This window comes from Podarcis melisellensis (genome assembly GCF_964234715.1).
Source record: "Podarcis melisellensis genome assembly, chromosome: Z".
NCBI classification, from domain to species: Eukaryota; Metazoa; Chordata; class Lepidosauria; order Squamata; family Lacertidae; genus Podarcis; species Podarcis melisellensis.
In genome coordinates this window covers 12,920,849-12,944,327 of record NC_138547.1, presented here as the reverse complement: position 1 = coordinate 12,944,327, position 23,479 = coordinate 12,920,849, and the positions used below count along the sequence as shown (strand labels likewise).

Here is a 23,479-nt window from a genome sequence, read left to right as displayed (position 1 = left end):
AAGGATGCTGCTGCCTTGTTTTCTAGTATGTGTATGTTTACAGTCTTACAGGCCACAACCCTTTTTTGCTTTTCCAATTAATATAAATGTTGTAACAGAGTGAAATTTGAGACAAGCATACTTAAAAGGATAAAACAAGCCCCTGATTATTTGAAATGTTTGTTGGCTGGTTTCTCATTCCACTCTGTATGCTTGACCTTAAAAAAACCAAAACAAAACACTTCTTGTTTTTTTAAATATTTTATTACTGCATCTGCCTTAAGGGCCCCATTCAGTTTGAAAAGCAGAGTAATAACAGGGAAAGGAAAGGAAAATAAATGTAGCCCTTTCCAAAATGCTTCAGAATGCACTTGCCTCCCAAGCAATCCAGCAAACAGAAGTCAGGGTGACTCTGCCAGAGTTTAACTTTTTGAGGGGTGGGTGAATAGTGGAATCAAATTACCCAGCAAAGCTAGCAGAAGAGTTTTGGACTGGGATTTTGGACCTTCCTTCCTTCTCTTCCCTTTCTCCCTCCCATCCTCCCTTCCTTGCTAGGCAAATGGTGCAGTTAGCCATCTCTGTGCCCTCTGAGGCCCAACACTCTTCCTAACTGCCAGACCTTGCCTTTCAGGATAATGCGGGAGCAACCCACCGTCGTGCTGGGTGTGGCTCATACAGTTGTGAAGCGGATGTCATCTTTTGTGAGGCAAATCGACTTTGCTCTGGATTGGATGGAAGTAGAAGCGGGACGGGCTGTTTATAGGTAGGGTGCGTGCAAAATGGAAAGCTTGTGTACCCCTTTGCCCCCTCCCCCTGCAAAATTGAGGATGGGGGAACCTACCCAGTGGTCAAGCTTTTCTGTCCCTTGCAGGAGGCAATAGGGTAGATGTGGGGGAAAGCTGTGCAGAATAGGAGCATTTCCACATGAAAGTCTATAGAGGGGACTGCTAGGAAGACAAGCATGTATTGAAATACTTTCTTGCTTTAAAACCTCTTGAGCAAATTTGCCTATGGATATGCTGAATGCCAAAAGGTGCATTAGTTTTGGCTTATTGTTTTCAAGCCTTTTGCATTTTGTGCATTTAAGGAAATTGTAATAAAAATTGTAAATTAAAATAAACTTGTGTGTGGAAAGCTAGTCTGTTTGTAGGATTCTGCCTGGGTCTTTTCTCTGACATCCAGGTTTTCCATGTGCAGGGAGTTCAAATACTCCCATGTATGTTTTTAAACAAAAATAGGAGGAGGTAGAAAAGTGACACAAACACGCAGTGGTCAAAAGCAGTACAGTCCCTGCAGGTTAGCTTCCTGTGGCTTTTCTGGCCCAGTTTATTGAATATTCCATAGACCTAGACTGCTCTGGGCCTGCCAGAAATCAGGCCAGAAATGGAGATTGTGCTTTTAGGGTCTTTCCCTCCTGTAACTGGTGTGTCCTTTCACAGGCAAGGGGACAACTCAGATTGCACCTACATTGTGCTGAACGGGCGGCTCCGCTCTGTCATCAGGATGGATGATGGGAAAAAGCAGCTGACGGGGGAATATGGCCGTGGTGACCTGATTGGCGTGGTAAGTTCCTCCTGGCTTGTGAATTAGATTGGGATTGAGACCTGTTTGAACCAAACCCATTTTCTGAGTTGTTGATGGCACTGGAGGCAGCAGGTTGCAGTAGGAGCCTAAGCAGCTTGGCCTTTCGCTAAGGAACGAGTTGTTCAGGCTGAGCAGCCCATCCAGCTGCTCTATAGAGCCAAATGGAATCCTATTGGTTCTTGTTGGGCCACCTGACCAACCCCCAACAATGATGGGGAATCTGTGGCTCTCCAGATGTTGCTGGGCTACAGTGCTCATCCCTGATCACTGCCCTTGGCTGAGCATGAATGGGTAGTTTTGCATCATGTACGATTGGAACATTCAGTCATTTCCAGAACAAATGGGCAGCTGAGTAACCTGCCTTGAGAGGAGGCTGCTCGTTGTATCACTGCATGGCTTGCTGTTCCGGGCTTTTCTTCTCCAATCAGGCATTCCCAGAAGAGTGACATAAAGAAACTCAGGGCTTGTGCCAAGTAATAGCCTACCTCTTTTGCGTTCTAGAGGTGAACCTCTTTGGGTTGTAAGAGTGAAGTCTCCATTTTGTTTGTAGGAACAATAGAAGCTGCCTTATGTTGAGTTGGCCCATCTTGCCCCGTAGTGCTGACTTGGCAATTGCTTTCCAGGGTTTCAGACAGGATCTCTCCCATCACTACCTAGAGATGCTGGAGATTGAACCTGTGGCTTTCTGCATGGTTTTAAAACATTCTTATTTTATATTTTAAAATCATACCTCTTATTGCCTGTGTTCTCAGATGTGCATTAGACTTCCAGAGATATATCCAATTAATGTTGCTTGGCTGCTGGAATCTACGATTAAACTTTGGTTTTTTTTAAAAAAAGGCATGCTTCTTACATCTTAATAACCCCTTTTCAAAAATAACAAGCTCAAGCCTGACATTCTGGCTATAATATCTGTTCCAACAAGAGGTGTGCAATCTTTATAATGCGTCATGATCTTTTAAATGCCTCAACTCTGCTGGCAGAATTAATTATGCATGGAAGCAGGGATGGCGATTTTTCTTTTGCTTTAGCGGGCTGCGGAATTTATCATATACTGCTGTGGAATTTTGGTGTGTATGTGTGTAAAATTCATATAATTTCAAAGCGCAAAGTCCTGCTGTCCCTGACAGCAAACTCTGAAGGAAAACAAAAGGTTTGAAAGGCACTTCCAGAGCAGTATTCAGCCCAGGAACTGGTGATAAACTGCCACAAAGATTAAATTAAATTAGCAAGTACTGCATTGAGCCAGCTTGTGAGGCAGTGAATTTCATTTTACGCTTCAAGAGATAGAGGAGTATTATAGCCTGCTCTAAACATTCTGGTTAATTCAACTCATAAATATTAGCATGATGGGACAGCGCAGAGAGAGCAAGAACTGGCAGATCAGGCCATTCAAACTTGTTTTGGCCAGGATGCAAAGATCCACACTGCTAGGTCTATGCCCTGAAGATGAGGTTCCTTAGCTCATCCAGCAGAGCTTTTTTCCACTGCTGCCACTGAAGTGGGATTTAAGAATTAAGTTTGAGTCAGCACTGTTTGGGTCTAAAGTAGTTCACTGGAGCCAGGCTGTGGAATGTTTTCGTTTTTTTTAATGGTTAAATTAAATCATGCACCTCTCATCTGATTACTGTTTTTATATCACTTCTGAATGCACCTCTCTTGGGCCATATTCACACCATACATTTAAAGCGCTTTTGTTTGTTCAGGGCGCTGAGAGTGTTAGGAGATTCCTATACCCCTCACAGAGTTATAATTCCAAGAGTTCCCAGGAAAGAGAGATTGACAGTTAAAACAACTTTGGGAATTGTCCTCTCATTGGCTTCTGGTATAGCAGATACAAGATGATCAAATTAGCTTCAGCTTAGAACTATGACATCCTAACAGAAGTGCAAATGTACAATGTATAAAACATTTGATGAGCTTGTATCTCATAAACTGATACAAAAGTTGGATCAACCATACTTTGGTTATTACAGCAATCACAGTAGCAGCTCTTACCCTGAGGGTCAGTTAAAGCATCACAAAATCAAGATAAAGCTAAAAGCAGAAGGCGTGAATATGCTTTTCTACATCTGTTAGCTAATTATCTCAAAAAATTGACAATCTTTTTCACTATTCAAGAAGCAGGGAGGGCTATTAGCTGATTTAAAGAATTTGTAACTGATTGGTTTTATTTCGGGAGTCTAAATAAACTAGCATAAAGCCAGAACTTCAGTAGAGATGGTACTTTTGAGAAATGTGGGAGAACATTAAGATAAGCACAAGCTACTTCTAATTTTAGAGAGGTTTTTTTTTTAATTTTAATCATTTTTTTCCAGTAATGGCCAAGAACAAATATAGCCATCAGTATACAATAGAACTTTGCTAATGAAGAGTTGCCCCTGCTGGTTAATCAGCCGATCCTTTAGCGGACTAGTTTGCTGATCTTACCTTTTTTAAAAAAATAAGCTTTTAAGGTGTACAGCCTTAGAGATAATCTATGATTCCAATTCAATCCATGATAAACTAATTGTGGTATTAATTCATTTTTTTTCTAATTTCTGATGAAATCCAAGCAGGACAGTAGCTCAAACAGTCAAATTATCTTATTCATGAAAGGATGGGGAGATTAGCTCAACCCTCTGTGTGCCTATTTAAAAATATATATTTATCTTTCTGTTTTTGGCTTGGCACCCAAGATTGCTGAGCAATGAGCAGAGTTGATACTGTAGGCAGTTGCAAAAGTTGTGCCCCTGCTATCCAAAGAACAGATTTGTTTTTAGGGCTTTTTATATTTTTAAAAATTGCTTAGAAATCCATCCTCTTTGTCCATTGTTGTCCTGATTTCAATGGAGAATCATAGAATTGTAAAGTTGGAAGGGATCCTTCAGGTCATCTAGTCCAACCCCTGACAATGCAGGAATCTCAACTAAAGCATCCATGGCAGATGACCGCCAAACCTCTGCTTAAAAAACCTCCAAGGAAGGAGAAGGACAGGTGGGGAATTTCTGTGTTCCTTCAGATGTTGTTGGACTGCCAGCTCCCATCATCCCTGACCATCAGCTGCACTGGCTGGGCAACAACATCTGGTCTTGCTGCCCCGTCACAATTCCACAGGTGTGCAAAATACTACTACTAGAGTGTTAGTGAGAGAATCAGTGTGGGCTGTGGCCGCTCAGAATATGGTTCTGTGCCGAGGTTTTTAATGCAGGAAAGTTGTGGGGGTCATTTTTTAGGGTGAAATGCGTATACAACTGGGGGGGGGGACCAAGTGGGTGAAGGCAGGATTAGGATTTTGAAATATTGTACGTACATAATAAATCAAATTAGTCTTCAGCTCCTGTTGGAACAGGGTAAACAGACCCAAATGGCAAGTGACGTCCATTCACTTAACAGAATCCATTAGTTGCTAAGCGCTGGACTGGCTCAAGTGTTCTTTTTCTCCATTCTTTCTGGGCTGCTCCCGCTTCTCATGGGGCAGCCTGCCACCAAAAGCCAGGTCAGGTTCCGGCACTGGAAAATGTCAGCGCTTCCCTCAGGGCAGGGAGCAATGTCACTTCACTTAGCACGAGGTCTCATTAAATGATGACTCACTCTGTTCCTAGGTTTGAAAGTGGTAAACAGGCAGTGGGAGCGCCATTTTTTTGTCGAAAGAAGGCATGGCCATATCTCTTCATTTCCTTAAAAAACCAGCATTGATCCATTTGATCTAAATGTTGGGTTCTTGAAGACCTCTTGGAGAAGAGAGGCCTCCCCAAATGTGAGGTGAATTAGGCAGTTCTGCTGGCTCCTGTCAAACAGAGGCTCTTACTTGTGAGTAAGAAATAGATCTTTATTCAGGAACGTAATGGTGTAGGTTCAGTGGCAGACACGGTGACGATTCAGAAGCAGGGCAAGAAGTTCAGAACTGGACAAAAGTGACACAAAATGTCCCATCAAGTCCCATCCCTCTTTCTACCAAGTTTTTAAAGACGAAGAGGTTCTCAGTAGTGAGACTCTCACCTTTCAGGAATGTTGTTCTTGCAAGTGTGTTCTCTCTCAGGGTGGATGAGTCTGCTCTCATCTGCAAAGGTTGTGCCAGGTTCTAAGTGACAATGCTTCACACTTGGTTCAGTCATAACCACCTCCTGTCCAGCCCACTTCCCCTATCAACTAATAGTTGAAGGATACTCACATTCATGTGGGGGGTTCTCCCATCTCAGTTCAGCTTCCAAGTCACACTTTGCTCTTACATTTGAGATGGTTTACCTGCAGAAATTGTGCATGGTATGTAGGAAGTGTACAGAGAAATTTCTCCCATAATGATAAAATGCACAGGAAACCACTTCTATACTGTACTGAGTCAGAACCATTGGTCCATCTATCTCAATATTGTCTGCACTGACTGACAGCAGCTCTCTGGAGTTTAGGGCAGAGAATCTCTTTCAGGCCTACCTGGAGATGCTGCTAGAGATTGAACCTGGGACATTTTGCTTGCAAAGCAGGTGTTTTACCCCTCAGCTATAGCCCTACCCCATGAAAGAGTTACCCTATGAAATGTGATGAGAAGAAGGATTCAGGACAGCCAAAAGAAGTGACATCTTCTTACAGTGCAAAATAAACGTATGGAGTTTGCTGCCCTCAGATGTGGGGTGACCCATGGCTTTGAAGGAGAGATTAGACAAAGGAGGAGCAGTCCATCAGTGACTATTAATCACAATGCCTGTAGGCAGTATTCATGTCCAGAGGCAGCTGCCTAAACACCAGATGTGTTGAGGGAGGGGGTGACAGCAGGAGTGCATTGCCAGGGTGCTTGGGTGGCTATTATAGGAATCAGGATACTTACTGGATGGACCTTTTTGGTGTAATCCAGCAGGTCTCTTCTTGTATGAAACAGGAAGAACTCTGCACTCAGAGGAGCCATCCTTGCATTTTTGTGTGAATCTAAAAGTTCTTTACTGTACTTATTTTATTTTTGTAAATTGCCTCCCAATTTTTGAAGGAGCAGTGACTCAGAGGGACTCAATAGGAAGTTTCCTCTAGGCCAGGGTTTTCCCAGACTTGAGTCTCCAGCTGTTTTTGGACTATAGTTCCCTTCATCTCTGACCACTGGTCCTGCTAGCTGGGGATGATGGGAGTTGTAGTTCAAAAACAGCTAGAGACCCAAGTTTGGGAAACCCTGGTCTAGGCAATTCTGCTGCATCTCAGGATGGGGAGCAATTCTTATACTTGATGTCATGACTGGGCTCAGTTACCCATTTCCCTGCAGAGGCTGATGGGAAAGAGGCCAGCCCAGAGCAGTGAACTATGTCAGAAGACAGCAGACAGGATTACTCTTTTAGGAAAGAGGAGCATTGGTTTATTAAAAAAGAATTACTTTAAGTAAGTCCCCCCCCTCAATACACTGTTTGAATACTTTGGGCTTGGGAGGTAGGATAGGGCTGTGCATATTACTGAAATCAAACAAAACTTCACTTCCTGCTCTCTTATGAAATCAATCAAAGATATGGGGCAAATGAAGACAGAGAACTGAACAAGTTCAACTAGAAGCAGAGGTTACGCCTGCTTTGTGCTATGTTTTGGTTTGCCAGTGCTATGGCAGTTGCTGGTACCACAGCAGCGCTACGGCGATTACCACTGCCATCTCAGCAGCAACTTTCTCTTCTCTCTATCTTAGGTTGAAGCCTTAACCCACCAGCCCAGGGCAACAACAGTACACGCAGTTCGTGATTCTGAGCTGGCCAAACTTCCAGAGGGAGCGCTGACTTCGATCAAACGCAAATTCCCCCAGGTAAGCTAGTGGGCTTTGCCATAGCACAAAACACTCTTGTTCAGCAAGGTAACCACCATTTTGTCTTGTGGGCATGGCTTAGAGTAGCCTGGATTGATCATTTTGCCTCTAATGCCTTCCAACATTTTTTTTTTTTTTTTGGCGTTTATATCCCATCTTTCCTCCAAGGAGCTTAATGTGGCATACATAGTTCTCTTCCTCACCATTTTATCCTCACAACAACCCTGTGAGGTAGGTTAGGCTGAGAGGCAGTGACTGGCCCAAGGTCATCCAGTGAGCCTCATGGCTGAGTGGGGATTTGAACCAGGGTCTCCCACCAGGTCCTAGTCCAGCGCTGTAACCACTACACCACACTGGTACTCTGGATATCAGTTGTTGGGGAACATAGTGGGAGAATGAGACTGCCCTTGTGTCCTGCTTGTGGGCTCCCTAGAGGAATCTGACTGACCACTGTAAGAACAGGATGTGATGGGCCAGGGCTACTAATTAATGTATTTAAATGCATGCAGTTTGTGGAATCTAGCTTTTCTAAAGCAGAATTTGAAGTATCTTCTAGACTGTAGAATTTATTTATTTTTACATTTGCATTACCCACAGTTTATTAATCCTGCTATCCCACCTGTTTTCCAAGGAACTCAGCATGCCATCTAATGATTCTTCACCCTCACTCCCCCCTTAACCCTCATGACAACCTTGTGAGGTAGGTTACATTGGGAAATAGTGAATGGCCCAAGATTCATTGAAGTTTCTTAGGAGGCCAGTACCTGGTGTCACTTGGGAATTCTAAGAAGACCCAAAAATGTTCAGTTTTTAAATCAGTGAAGTTTTTGAGAGGTCCAGCCTGCCATGTTGATTCACAATGGCACCCAGTTGTATCCAAATGTAGATGAAAACCTTATCCTTGCTCTCAGAGGCCATCATTTGATTATAATATCTTAAGAAGCATCCAAATATGTAACAAATAGAGAACTTTCCAAAACAAATTGCAGAAGCAGGAATTTGAACCATTGTCTCCCTGGGCCTGGCTTGATGCTTGATATCGGAGTCAAATGTCTACATCCTTCTGGCAATGCACCTTTATGTTCGGTTTATATTATGGGTCTATTCCTTTGGCTTGCCTGTTCCTTTTATTTCTAAAAGGTGACTCGGTGGAGGCACACTTGTGCTTTTCAAAAAAAGGATTCCAAGATTTTCCCCTTGGGTCTAGTATGCGCCTTGTGCTTTTAAATTGAAGCGCAACTTACTGTGAAATTCAACAGCTGGGCTATCAAAAACCACCTGCTTGATGTGATGATGTGGGCCCAGCCAACCTTGCCAGGAATTCAAAAAACATTCCAGCTCAAGGTGGGTGGTCAGGCTCTAGATTTCTCCTCCTCCTCCTCTGCATCCCGGCACAGTGTGTTACACAATTGTCAGACAGAATAAAAACACATGTGCACATGTATCTAGTTCAGTATTGTCTGTGCCAAAGTTGGTCCTCCAGATGATGTCTGATTCCAGGGCCACATTCACATGATACATTCCAAGCACTATGGTATCATTTTGAAGAGTCATGGCTTTTCCCAAGGAATTCTGAGATGTATAACTTATTAAGGGGGTCAAGAGTTGTTAGGAGACACCTTATTCCCCTCCTAGAGCTACAGTTCTCAACTTTTCCTGTGAAGCAGGATTCATTGTAAAGCCACTCTGAGAATGGTAGCTCTGGTAGTGGAATAGTGGGATCTCCTGACAACTCTCAGCAGCCCTGAACAAACCGCAGCTCCCGTAATTCCTCAAGGGAAACAATTATTATTCAATTACTTTAAATGTATGGCATAAATGTGGCCCTACTCGCATCATCCATGACTATTGACCACACTGACTTGGACTGATGAGAGCTGGAATCCAACATCCACTGTAGGGCCACAGATTCCTCCACCCTCAGTCTGTGCTGATTGGCAAGAGCTCTCCAAGATTTTGGGCATGACTCTTTCTCAGTCCTTTCTAGAGATCCTTGGGATTGAATCTGGAGATCTTTTGCATGCATAGCTGGTGCAGTAACCAATCAGTGATGGGCTTTGTGGACATCTCCAGGCCCATCACTTGAGCCGTGGGCAGGAGGAGTTGTTGAGATCATCTGCTTTGATGCCAAAAAACTTTTGACTTTTTCGAGAGCCAGAGTGGTGTAGTGGTTAAGAGCGGTAGACTCGTAATCTGGGGAACTGGGTTCATTTCTCCGCTCTTCCACATGCAGCTGCTGGGTGACCTTGGGCTAGTCACACTTCACTGAAGTCTCTCAGCCCCACTCACCTCACAGAGTGTTTGTTGTGGGGGAGGAAGGGAAAGGAGAATGTTAGCCGCTTTGAGACTCCTTTGGGTAGTGATAAAACAGGATATCAAATCCAAACTCCTCTTCTCTTCTTCTTCTCCCACTGCCCCTATGGAATTAGCTCAGTTTGTCTATCAATACAGGCATCTTCCCAGTTACACGCAATTGACTCATACGCGACTGTGCGGTTCTGGGAAATCAATCAGTTCAAATCAATTCAAATGGCTGGAGAGAGCTGGAAAGTCCTTGTGGCTTGAAAGGATACCCTCCCCAGAGCACAAAGAGGCTTTAAAGGCTTAAAAAAAGAGAAAAGGACTTATGGGCTCCAAAATGGCACACAGAAACTCTTGCTGCTTCCTGCACTACCCTATTCAACAGTTGTTGGGCGAGAAGCTGTATTACAGTGGGCTCAAGCGAGCTGTTCCCTGCCCTTTCTGGCGATCTTGAGGCAATGGTACAGTATGGGTTGCTTTTTGTTAGGCAGGATTCCGAAGATCTCTGAACCATTTTTGTTGTAAAAGAAGAAGAAATCGCCTTAGTTCCCCACTCTGATGGGGCTCCTTATTTACAAGCATTTACGTAATCCCTGCATAAGTGGGGAGTCGCTTGTACATAATTATGCGTTGGTTTTAAAGAGCTGCTCTCTGTTGGTCCCCTCATTGATGAAAGGCTTATTGATCACAGTATGCAGGACCAAAATTGATTATATTGGATCTGGAAGGCAGTAACCTTTTGACTCTTGTCTGACCTTTTGATTCTTCCTAACCCCCTTGATAGCATTTTCCCTCTGCTTTCAGAGTTTCTGCCTGCTGCTGTCCTGACTATTAACTTGCAGACTTCCCTTCTCTTCTCCCTCTCCCTCTCTGCCTTCCCCCTGCCTTTGTTTGTGTTTAAAGCCTCTTTTACTCCTCTATTTTTAGAATATAGCTCCATCTGTGTATTATTTGCCAGCAACACTGTTATTGTCTTCATATGGAAATAGGGCCGTGGAACTAGGTTTTTTTGGTTTTTTTTAGCTTAATAGGCAGTGGAGGTTGGGGAAATTCTTTGCCGCAAACCAGGTCTGTTTTGGGGTTTTTAAAAGTAGGTGAATTACAGGTGCTATGAAAAGCAGGCTGTCAATCAGCCTGTGTACTGACAAGCATCTGAGATTAGCTTAGGGGCAGGGGTGAGTAGCCTTTTTTCTGTCAGGGCAGGGGGACTGAATACCAGTGCTGCCCAGGGCTAGAATCAAAGATGGTGGTGGTGGGGACCAAATCCAAAAATAGGTTGGACAACCCCCTCTCTCTTTTAACTCCTTTTCTCTATCTCTCTTTTACTCCCATAGCACCTAAAGGAATGTGAGGGCCACAGGCAGCCCTAGGGTTACTGAAAGGGGCATTGGGCATCTGACTTCCATGCAGAAGGTCCCAGGTTCAGTGCTTCAGGAAGGGCTGGGAATTTCTCCTGCCTGAAACCTTGGAGAGCTGATGCCCATAGGTGGACAATACTGAGCTAGATGGACCAGTGGTGTTGCTTGGTAATACGCAGCTTTCTTTACTCCCATGTAAGGGATGTGTAATTTTTGAAATAACACGCAGTTAACTGGTTAAGATAAAACTACATCAGACATAACCAGAACCCAAAACATTGGACAATATCCAACATTGGACCCATTGAAATTGATGTACGTAGAATCATAGAATTGTAGATTTGGAAGAGACCCTGGGGGAAATCTAGTTCAGCACCCTGCAGTGACTAACTTTGGTCAATTAATTTCAATGCGTCTACTCTGAGTCAAATTTATATACATCTCTTAATGTACCTAAATGGCAGTGGTTTAGAGAGTGGCCTTTGGATTTGGGTTCAAATCCAGACATGGAACGTCTTTGGGTGACCTTGGATCTGTTGCACCCTATTCCTATCTTCCCAGGGTTTTCAGGATAGTAATAAGAGACAGCTGTTGCGCTTGCTGCCATTCTGTGGAGGAAGAGGTTGCAGGACTGCACATGGGATAAATAGTTTCAACAAAATTCCCATCATGGGCTAGGAAAACTAGAAGGAATCAAAGGAAATAAACCACAAAACCCTTCTACTACCAATTGATATCCCCTTCCTCACAGAGTGAGTGTGTTCTACCTTGCACCCTGAATGTTAATGGGTCTTTCCAAAGCAATATTTTTTCTTAAATTTATCATTTGAAAGCTTACAAAGGCAAAGAAACATTAATATGACAGCACTACCCAGAACAGAGAATGGAAGCAAAAATAGGATTTAGAAATCAGATGTACTGAAATCATGAAGTCCCAAGCAATATGAACGGATTTACATTGTCTTGAACCTTGTTACACCAAATTGCTTATTATGGGATTCCATTTTTCTATTAAGAGGTTATCAAATTGCCTGCCTTCTCTGGTTCTCACAACCTTGGTAAGCTTTATCACGTAGACAGCATCCCAGATTTTAACTGCCTAGTCCTTTATGGGTGGTGTCCTGATTTTCTTCCAATTACTCCAAAGCAATATCTTTTTCTTTTCAAACAAGTCTTGCTTTTTTCTCATGGTTGTTTCGCTCAGGGTCAGTTCAAGAGGGGTTTTTGGTGCGGAGCAAGTCCACCCTCAAGAAAGCAAGGAGAGACATTGGGTCTGGGGGCTTGACAGATCATGTACTTTCTGCTTCACAGGGTGATGGACTTTGGCTCTCAGTTGGAGTGATGAATGGCTTCTCATCTGCAGTATTTGCATTCTTCTGAAACTGGGGACTTGACCCACCTCTGGATCTGTAAAGGGGTCTGCTTAATAATTAATCTTTTTAAAAATTACACTTTGAGTACTTTGTGGCTGCTGTGCATAAGTCCAGAGGCGTCTCTGGGGATTGTGATAAATTACCTCTGCTGTTCCCCGCCCTCGGACGAGGGGCTGTGTCCTTGAAGTGCTGCACGGTTGCTTGGGTCTTACAACATAGGCATTGTGGTTGCAATTGCAGCCTCAGTTTTGGCACCGCAGACATGTGTGGGAAAAGTGAAGCTTGGCTTCAGAGTGATCCGTTGCTTCCAAGCCACCCTTAATCCACCCTTAATGAAAAGGGCAGTAGAAACTATGAAGGGGTCAGAGCACTGTTACTGCAAAGGAAGCAAATGGATTTGCTTCTTTCTCACCCTCAGCCTGTACAATTGTAAGGGACTAGAAACTTCATTTTGATTTTTAAGTGGTAGTAAAGATAATCAGAATGTGGGTGCCACCCCAGGATTTCTGGAATGTGTGTGGATGAAAAGAATGAATGTGGATCTATTCTTGTAAGTAGCTTTCGGTACTAGGGAGATGTTTATGAAGTTATGGATGCTAGGAATTATGGATTCCCCCTTCCTATTTCATAAAAGCTAGAATTTGGAATTGCCCAGATTGAAGCTGATCAGCACTTGGCTCAGGGCCAGACAGAAAGAGCTACCATTTCTGTCAAAGCATCAATCCCTTAAAGCTATTTGTCTTCAGCTGGTGGGTCAAGGCTCACTGTTGAGTAGTGACCTGAGCTAAGGTGGGTCTCAGCACAGTACAAATATAGCATTCAAAAGTAGGTCCTCAAATGTATGTGTTAATACTAGATCATTAGTCTAAAAAGTATTTTGACTTAGAGTAGGTGTGGGGAATCTTTGGGCCTCCAGATGTTGTTGTTGTTGTTGTTTAGTCGTTTAGTCGTGTCCGACTCTTCGTGACCCCATGGACCAGAGAACGCCAGGCACCTCTGTCCTCCACTGCCTCCTGCAGTTTGGTCAAACTCATGCTGGTAACCTCGAAAACACTATCCAACCATCTCGTCCTCTGTGGCCTCCTTCTCCTTGTGCCCTCCATCTTTCCCAACATCAGGGTCTTCTCCAGGGAGTCTTCTCTTCTCACCTCCAGATGTTGCTGAACTGTAACTCCCATTGTCCCTTGCCATTGGCCATGCTTGCTAAGGCTAATGGAAGTTGTAGTTCAGCAACATATGGGAGGACCAGAGCTTCTCCACTCTTGACTTAGAGAATCCAGTACCATGATATGCATTGGCTTTTAAAAAAGCATAGGTGATAAATGTACAGAGGGCTGGCTTATCGCAGCTGTTTAATCATGGCAGTGAAATGCAACCTACCGGTACATGTATAGCAGCAGTGTACTACTGAATTGTTGGCGGGTGGGGTGGGGTGGGATTTAAGCAGCAGAGGCAAATAATCTCCTTTGTCCCCTGCTTATGACCTTCCCAGAGTATCTGGTTGGCCACTGTTTGGTTTGGAACTCAATTCACAAACTTTTTTGCATACTCCTGTGCAAAAATGTGCCGGAATTCGAGTGAGTAGCTTAGTTGGAAAGATTTGTTTGTTTTAATAACTTCTAATATTGCCAACCACCAGTTTTCAAAGGAAGCTCAAGGCTGATAGCAAATCCAGACATCACCTAATATTAAATATATATATCTCAGCCTCCATTCCTAGTTTCATTCATAAGGCCTAAATAATGAAATACTAAAAAGTCTAAGCTGCAATAATGATGTTCAAAACAGCCATAGGAAATTTAAGTGATATCAGGTTGGCACTCTCTCTTTTCCAATTGGCTTTAGATTGTTCCCCCGCAGCTTTGTCTGAAGACATTATTTGCTTCAGTGGGAATCTCTCATGCCACTATATTGGCGCTTCTTGCCAATATCAGAAGAGCTCAAGCAATTTGGTTTGTTTTGGTTACTGACATCATAGAAATATAGTAGAACTACATTCTCTCTCTTTATATAGAAAAAAACCCTTGTGTACCCGTGTGTGTGTGTGTGTATACGAGCGAAGTGCTCAGCATGCTTTTAAAACTCCAAGGAAATCGTATGCTGCTCGCCTTGTTCAAAACCGAAATTGATGTTCCTGGTGCGTCGCCATGGCAGCGCCAGTGTGACTCAACCAGTGGCAGTAAGCAACCTGCTGTGTGCTCACTCAGAGCTGCATTTGGGATTTGTGTGTGTGTGTGTTTGTGTGCGCGCCTGTTTTTATAGCAAGTCACATGAAGGAGTGCAGCTTCTGGCAGAGGGCTGCAAACTCCTTCCTCCATGACCCCAAGGTCATGCTTGGGAGGTTAATGGGCAGGGCTGTGAATATGCTGTGCTTTTAATTCTTTGCTTCCCTACCAACATAACAATCTTAAATCAAGGTGAAAAGTGAGCTAAGAAGTTGCACGGGGTGGAAAGAAGTCCTAGGGGGTTAATGGGGGGAAGGGTTAATATGGGGGGATGGCGGGAGTGGGTGGGTTGGTGAGTAGAGTGAGCATAGGCACAACAGTGTGTGTGTGTGTGTGTGTGTGTGTACACATGTATATGCACACACCTGTAGAGGTCTATGCACCTATATTATTTCCAGTTTTGTCCTGCATAATTTAAGCGGCTACCTCAGGGGAAAGAACAAGGGCAGCTCTGAGAGTGTACAGAATGGGCTGTGGCTCAGTGGGAAAGCATCTCCACGACATGCAGAAGGTTCAGTCTCCAGCATCTCCAGGTGGGACTGCCTGAAGCCCTGGGGAGCTGTTGCCAGTCAGTGCAGAAAATACTATCCTAGATGGGGCAGTGGCCTGACTTGGTATCAGGCAACTTCCTGTATTCCTGGGAAGGACCATAGTACAGTAGTACCTTGGAAGTCAGACGGAATCCGTTCCAGAAGTCCATTCGACTTCCAAAACTTTTGGAAACCAAAGCATGGCTTCTGATTGCTGCGGAAGCCCCGTTGGACATTTGGCTTCCAAAAATAGTTTGCAAACCGGAACACTCACTTCCAGGTTTGCAGCGTTCGGGAGCCAAAATGTTCGAGAACTAAGCTGTTCAAAAACCAAGGTACAACTGTACAGTGGTGGAGCATCTACTTTGCAGGCAAAAGGTTCCAGTTGCAATCTCCAGCATCTCTAGGCAGAGGAGGAAGAGACATCCCTACCTGGGAGAAAGCCTGAGGAGCTGCTGCCAGTCTGTGTAGAGACTATATACTGAGCTAGGTGGACCAGTGGTCTGATTTAGTACAAGGGAGCATCCTTTTGCCACCATAAGTTTACCTTGACCTTCTCTTCCTTCCTCCCTCTATGGTACAATGGAAGAACTATGAAGCCTAAGATCCAGGTTCAAAGCCAGGTTCAAATTACAGCCACAGAGCTGACTCTGGGCCAGATATTTCATCACAGTTTCTCTGCCTAACTTATACCATGGAATTGTTAGGTTAAAATGAGCAATGCATCCCGTAAGAACATAAGAAGAGCCCTGTTGGATCAGCCAATGGCCCATCTCATTCAGTTTCCTGTTCTCACAGCATCAGAGCTCCCTCCCCTCCTGCAGTTTTCAGCAACTTGCTTTCAAGCATTACTGTCTCCAACTGTGGAGGCAGAGCATAGTTATCATGGCGAGTAGCCTTAACCTACACAATTTTTTCTAACCCCCTTTTCAAGGTGGTGGCCATCACTGCCTCCTGTGGGAGAGAGTTCCATAGTTTGCACTGTGTGAAGAAATGCTTTCTTGTTTTTATACACGCACGCACGCACGCACACACACACACGGATAAATGCCCTTTGAACAAAGTTGAAAGGGTTAAAACAGAGCCTTCAAAGCAGGAAGAATGCATTTCTGGGGGAAATCAATTTATTGCAAAACTTTAGCAAAGAAACCATTGTTTCCCTTGAAGCTTTACTTTTGTATCAAGGAGCCTCCAGCCTCTGAGCATTTTGGCTATGGTCCATTTACAATCCGTCGTGTGTGTCGTCCCCCCCCCCCCCGCCCCAATAAATCTCAATGCGGCTGCCTGTTAAAGACACTTCTGCCATCCCTCAGCACTGTTTGGTCTGATGTTTGTGTGTCTCTTGCCAGGTTGTGACTCGGCTTATCCATTTGCTTGGCGAGAAGATCCTTGGCAGCCTTCAGCAAGGGGGTAGGACGATGCATCCTTGCCTCCCCTTTTTCCCTTTCCCATGTGTTGGGGTTTGGCAAAGGTGGAGAGGGATTGGCTGTTTCCACTTCCACACTCTCCTTGGGGTGGAAGAAACAGCTAATTGGCTCTTTCTTTAAGGTGATTGGAGCGCTGCTATTGGCTGGAGAGATGATTGCACTGCTGGAACTGTCCTTACACTGTAGTTCTGCCTCTCTCTCTCTCCCTCTCTCTCTCTCTCTCTCTCTGTGTGTGTGTGTGTGTGTGTTTGAGCTTTGTACAGTCCAGCATTGACTGATCCATGCTTATTACATTTTCCTCCACTCTTACCCATTTTTCTGCTGTTTCTATTCTTCCTTTTTCTGTGACTGGAAACTTGGAGCAGAAATGAGCTAACCTTCTGAACAACAGAGCCTAAATATGTGGCTAAGAATATTTCCATTCAGGAATTTATTTCCAGGCATTGACATTGCACAACAATTGTTACAGAGGCTGGAAGGCTGGACTGGCCCACAAGCAGAAATCAAGCATTTAGTGTTGCCAGCCCAGTACTGTAGAACACCCTTCTATCAGAGATGTGACAGGCCCCCTTGCTTTTGACACTCTGGCATCTCTTGAAGACTTGGTTTCTGCCAACAGGCCTGAATGATTGTATGTATTTTTAAAAACAGAATTATGTTATAGCCATTCTGAAGTATTCCTATAAATAAATAATGGTAAATTCAGCAACTAACAGCTTGTCCCTTTCATGACACTAGGAATTAATTGCCTGATGTTTGTATTTTCTTATACACTTGTGAAAACCATTAAATAAAATAAATAAAAAATAAAATAGCAGCCACCTAACGCTTCACCCTGCCCAAACAGTAGAGCCAGCCCTGGCAAGTGCATGTGTTTGTGTGTGTTTGGGGGTGGTGTGGATAATGTGCAACTTTCTGAATGGCTGTTCTTCACAGCAGGTCACCCACTTGGACTGCATGCCTCTGGGAGCAAATGGGATGCCAGCAACCCTGCTAGCAATCTCTCCACAGTCGCTATCATGCCTGTGTCAGAAGATGTGCCTCTCTCCACCTTCACCCTGGAGCTCAAGCATGCCCTCTGCGCTATCGGTAAGAGCTCTCAGCAGGTGATGTTGTTGGCCCCATGATTTGGATCTCTTTTCTGCATTAAATGGATGGGAGGAAAGGGCAGGGGGGGCATCAAAAGACTGTATTTGTTTATTTATTTGATTTTAAAACGTTTGTCTATGACTTAACTCCAAATAAAACCTCTAAGCAGTTTGCAAAACACACACACACACGCAAAATATACATTAAAACTATCAATGGAAGCCAAAGTTAAATTATCAGATTAAAAGAAATGTCGGCATTTGCATGTCCGGGTAGGATCGGCTAAACAAAGACTGTGTTAAGCAGGCGACAAAAGTAGTACAGTGAAAGCACTTGCCTGTTATATCGATAGGCAGGGAGTTCCGGAGTGTAGGTGCTGCCATGCTGAAAGTTCTCTTTCTTACCAGCACAGAATAAATATTTTGTGTTAGCCAGTGTTACATTATGTTGCATTCAGTATACATCCTACGCTGAGAAGGCCCATTTGAAACTGATGGGTGTGACTAACATTAATTTCATTGGGTCTACCCTGAGTAGAGCTTAGTTGGATACATCCCAAAATATTTGACAGGGGACCTCATATTCTGGCTTCCATTACCCAAGGGTGAATTAGAAAGATACTGTGTGTGTGTGTGTGACTTGAACTTTTCTCTCTTCCCAACATTTTCCTCTCCATATTCAATCCTTTTCTATCCCTTGATCTGTGTTGGGCAGCTGAAGCACTGCAGGTCAGAGTGGCAAATCCTGGCTGGCCCCCAGCTAAGACCCAATGCAGAGCCTCTGCTGGGACATTGACCAGGAATAAGACTTGCCTGGGCCACAGCCGAAGACAACACTGACCAAAGTGATGATCAGCTCATAAGGGCAATGTCCAAGCAGTGCCTGTTTCTATTTAAAAGCCTTAAGCGACTCAGACTGGAAGACCACCTCCTTCCTGACAGACCTTGGACTGTACTACTTTCATTGCCTGCTTAAAAGAGTTTTTGTTTAGCCAAGCCTACCCGAACATGCAAATCTAATATTTCTTTTAATCTTGATAGTCCCTCCATCCTCAGAGACTGGGGGTGGGGTGGCCTGGAAGAGGGCCTTCTTTGTGGCAGCCCCTCAGTTGTGGAACTCCCTTCCCACAGAGTTGCATCTGGCACCTTCATTATACATCTTCCGGCAAATGCTGAAGTTGTGCTTCTTTACCTTGCTTGGCCTTTAACACTTTTTAAAGGTCACGCCTTATTTCTGTGATTGTAAGTTGCTGTGAACTATTTTTAATTCTGCATTTTAATTGTTGTAACCCACCCTGTGAACTGAGGGTGAAGGGCAGGTAATAAATTATTGAAGGAGGGGGACGCTAGATGGGCAAAGGCTGGGCTGATATATTTAGCCACATTCAAATCCCAACTCAAAGACTCCAGCCTTTCTCCTTTATCTTATTTATCCACCTCTTAGCACAGCAGCCCCACTCTGTTTCATCCAATTTCTGACTTTCTGACGGCTTTTCCCACAAAAGAGCCATAGCTCCTGTCCTGCAAACCTTCTACCCGTCAATTTTTTCAAAAGGCTGAAAGGCTGCTTTGTTTAGTGAAGCCATGCAGGGTTTCCACCCACCCACCCCTTTTGAGTGTTGTCTGGCAAGCAGCACAGTGCCATTCTCGTGCAGAGAGGGCCTTGTCATCAGCGCTGTTTGCGTGGATGGATGACGTCTTTTTTTGTGAGGGGGTTGGGGGGCACAAATCAGTGTTCGCGGAGACAGCCCTCAGCGAGCCTCAGCAATGCTGGTTTCTTTGCTCTCCAGTCCTTAATATTCCTGTGCCTCTTCACTCTATGTACTGTTAGAAACAGTGCTGGTCTACATGGATCCTTAAGCTAGATCAGAAGCATCAAAAGAGACAGTGGGACAGTCTCCCTCTGCAGGTTGTGGACTCTCCTTCCTTGGAGGTTTTTAAGCAGAGGTTGGATGGCCACCTGTCATGGATGCTTTAGCTGAGATTCCTGCATTGCAGGAGGTTGGACTAGATGACAATTGGGATCCCTTTCAATGCTATGATTCTATGTTTCCATGATTCTAATGGTCAGGCTCAGGGATGGGGAACCTCAGGGTTGCATGTGGCCCTCCACCTCTCTGTCTGGCCCTTGAGATTCTCCCTAAGCCAGATACCCCTCATGCCAGGTCACATCCTGCCTTAGAATGTGGAGATTCCATTCAACCATCAGTGCTAATAGCTGTTGACCAAAATATGTTGAGTTTGTTACTTCACCTCTTGGCCTGCCTTTTCACCAATTGCCAAATCCCTCTTTAAAAACTTAGGAACATGCCTTATAACGAGTCAGAACCTTGGTTCATTTAGCTGTGTATCCTCCACACTGACTGGCAGCAGTTCTCCAGGGTGACACTCCCTACTTGGAGATTAAGCAGATGCCCTGCCACTGAGCTGCTACACTTCCCTGAGGTGGCCACACCTACATCTTGTGGCAACGCATTCTACAGAGTAATTGTGCAAATAATAATAATAATAATAATAATAATAATAATAATAAATTTTATTTATATCCCGCCCTCCCTGGCCAAAGCCGGGCTCTGAGTGGCTAACATCATAGAAGTAAGACAATGCATAAAAGCAAGCGATCAATAAATTAAGATACATCCCACAATTAATTCAAACAAATTAAAATTAAAACTGGACAAGTGGCAATCTTCAGGTTAAAATTAAAGGCGGTTACCAACTGTTTCCACTGATATTATAAGGTCCAGCGCCGAGGGCCTTCTGGCGGTTCCCTCATTGTGAGAAGCAAAGCTACAGGGAACCAGGCAGAGGGCCTTCTCGGTAGTGGCGCCCACCCTGTGGAACGCCCTTCCAGCAGATGTCAAAGCGATAAACAACTACCTGACATTCAGAAGACATCTTAAGGCAGCCCTGTTCAGGGAAGTTTTTAACGTGTGATATTTTACTGTATTTTTGGTTTTTATGGAAGCCGCCCAGAGTGGCTGGGGAGGCCCAGCCAGATGGGCGGGGTATAAATAATAAATTATTATTATTATTATTATTATTATTATTATTATTATTATTATTATTATTAATTATTATAAGCACCTGTGAGTGGGCTGGGAACCTCCTTCATTCTTGTTCTTATACAGTGGTGCCTCGCAAGACGAAATTAATCCGTTCCGTGAGGCTTTTCGTATAGCGGTTTTTTCGTCTTGGGAAGCAAGCCCATTGACAGCTTAGCGGATTAGCGCTATTAGCGGTTTAGCGGCTTTTAGCGGCTTATCAGCTTAGCGGATTAGCTGATAAGCGGCTTAGCTGCTTAGAAAAAGGGGGGGAGGAGAAAAAAACCTGCAGGAACTCGCAAGACATTTTCGTCTTGTGAAGCAAGCCCATAGGGAAATTCGTTTTGCGAAGCGCCTCCAAAACGGAAAACCCTTTCGTCTAGCGGGTTTTCCGTCTTGCGAGGCGTTCGTCTAGCGGGGCACCACTATACAAGGAGAAAATGAGTCAGACTGAATCCTGACCAAAGGCCTGGCAGAACAGTTCCATCTTGCAGGCCCTAAGGAAAGATGTCAAATCCCACAGGGCCCTAATCTCTTGTGAGAGAGTGTTCCACCAGGCCAGGGCCACAGCCAAAAAGGTCCTGGCTCTAGTCGAGGCCAGTCTGATCTCTCTGTTATTTGCAGACCGTACGATCCTCCGTGGGGCCTACCAAGAGTCCTGTAGGTACGAGGGTCCTAGGCCGTATAGGACTTTAAAAGTTAAAACCAGCACCTTAATCTTGATCCTGTACTCCACTGAGAGCCAGTGCAGCTGGTATAGCACTGGGTGAATGTGATCCTGCGGTAAGGACCCCGTAAGGAGTCTCGCCGTGGCATTCTGCACCCGTTGGAGTTTCTGGGTCAGTTTTACGGGCAGCCCCGCATGGAGTGAGTTACAATAATCAAGCCTGGAAGTGACTGTCACGTGGATCACAGTGGCGAGGTCAGGGCGAGAATGTGATCCTGCGGTAAGGACCCCGTAAGGAGTCTCGCCGTGGCATTCTGCACCCGTTGGAGTTTCTGGGTCAGTTTTACGGGCAGCCCCACATGGAGTGAGTTACAATAATCAAGCCTGGAAGTGACTGTCACGTGGATCACAGTGGCGAGGTCAGGGCGAGAGAGGTAGGGGACCAATTGCTTAGCTTGGCGGAGATGAAAATATGCCACCTTTATTATAGTTATAACCTGCGCCTCCATAGAAAGGGAGGCATCAAAGATTATACCCAAACTCCTGATGGAAGGCGCTGGCACTAATTACACCCCCACAAGGGATGGGAGTTGTCTCCTCAAGCCCAGATCATCTCGACCCAGCCAAAGGACCTCTTTCTTCGAAGGATTTAACTTCAACCGGCTCCCACGTAACCATCCAGCCGGTTGAAATAGCTTCCTTTTCTCTTCTGGATGTGCTGTCAGCCCATTTCCCCTCAAAGACCTATTATTATTATTATTATTGGAGACTCTCACAAATCCCAAAATGGAGAGTTGGGGTGGGGTGCCACATGTTTGTGGTGAGAGGTATTTGAGAATTTACTTGCTTTAACAAATCTTATGAGAATGTGGAGGGGAATATAAATTTAAAATGCAGCACATAGTTAAATTATGGGACTTGGTTCCACAGGGGGCAGTGATGGCTTACCAACTTTAAAAGAAGATTAGACAAATACGTGGAGGATAAGGCTTTCAATGGCTGCTATCCACAGTGACTGTGCTATTCTTACATTCTTAAAAGAGGGTAATGGTCAAAACACCTAAGAAATAATCTTGCCTGGAGCGGTTAACTTCACATACTCTGTATCTCCTTTTTCAGAAATCGGTGTGGGGTCCTAAATTCTGAGTCAGGTTGCAGACCTGGGTTTCCTTCTAACAAAGTCCCAGAACAGCAGCCAAAACCGCCTCTGCACTGTAATGAGGATGCAGTTGAGTGTGCGAGAGGCACATGCACCACTTTGCTTCAAGCATCAGGATCTGTGACTCATCCCAGTGCAGGCTAGAGAAGTGTGTTTGTGTGTGATAGAGAGAGGCAGGGAAGGTTGTTTACCAGAAAAGGATGATTTTCTGTGTCCTCTAGATGCTGTTAGGGGAAGAGTTGTCTGCTGTGTGTTGTTGAAGCTGCTTGGTGTCAATGGCCAAGACAGATCCCTGTCTTTCTCTTTTTGCTCATTAAGAGCTTAGTGACTTAAACAGCCACATGGATGCTGTGAGATGGGTAGAGGAGGTGCCTGTCCTGTTGTGTGTGTATGGTTGGTTGTTTTAAAAAGAATATAGGTAAAAGGACCTCTGACTGTTAAGTCCAGTCGCGGACGACTCTGGGGTTGCGGTGCTTATCTCACTTTACTGGCCGAGGGAGCCGGCGTTTGTCCGCAGACAGCTTCTGGGTCATGTGGCCAGCATGACTAAACCGCTTCTGGTAAACCAGAGCAGCACACGGAAACACCGTTTACCTTCCCGCTGGAGCGGTACCTATTTATCTACTTGCACTTTGACGTGCTTTCGAACTGCTAGGTTGGCAGGAGCTGGGACTAAGCAACGGGAGCTCACCCCATTGTGAGGATTCGAACTGCTGACCTTCTGATCAGCAAGCCCTAGGCTCTGTGGTTTAGACCACAGCGCCACCCATGTCCCAAAAGAATACAGTGGTGCCTTGCAAGACGAATGCCTTGCAAGACGAAAAACGCGCAAGATGAAAGGGTTTTTCATTTTTTGCGTTGCTTCACAAGACGATTTTCCCTATGGGCTTGCTTTGCAAGACGAAAACGTCTTGCGAGTTTGCTTCCTTTTTCTTAAAGCCGTTAATACCAGCGAATCCGCGCTCCGCAAGACGAAAAAATTGCAATACGAAACA

The 23,479-nt window shown here is 44.6% G+C and overlaps 1 protein-coding gene across 6 annotated transcripts in view; it reads left to right on the top strand.

The window, feature by feature from the left end:
* Positions 1-23,479, top strand: part of PNPLA7 (patatin like domain 7, lysophospholipase) — a 109,567-nt gene that overhangs the window by 36,379 nt on the left and 49,709 nt on the right. For 3 of the 6 annotated variants that reach the window (XM_081896317.1, XM_081896315.1, XM_081896314.1), the window contains 5 exons: positions 611-742; positions 1,419-1,542; positions 7,199-7,312; positions 16,449-16,509; positions 17,466-17,615. In XM_081896317.1, the coding sequence (XP_081752443.1) occupies positions 611-742; positions 1,419-1,542; positions 7,199-7,312; positions 16,449-16,509; positions 17,466-17,615 (581 nt within the window). Of the gene's footprint in view, positions 1-610; positions 743-1,418; positions 1,543-7,198; positions 7,313-16,448; positions 16,510-17,462; positions 17,616-23,479 lie in introns of all 6 variants that reach the window. The other 3 variants (XM_081896313.1, XM_081896312.1, XM_081896316.1) reach the window with 1 other exon arrangement.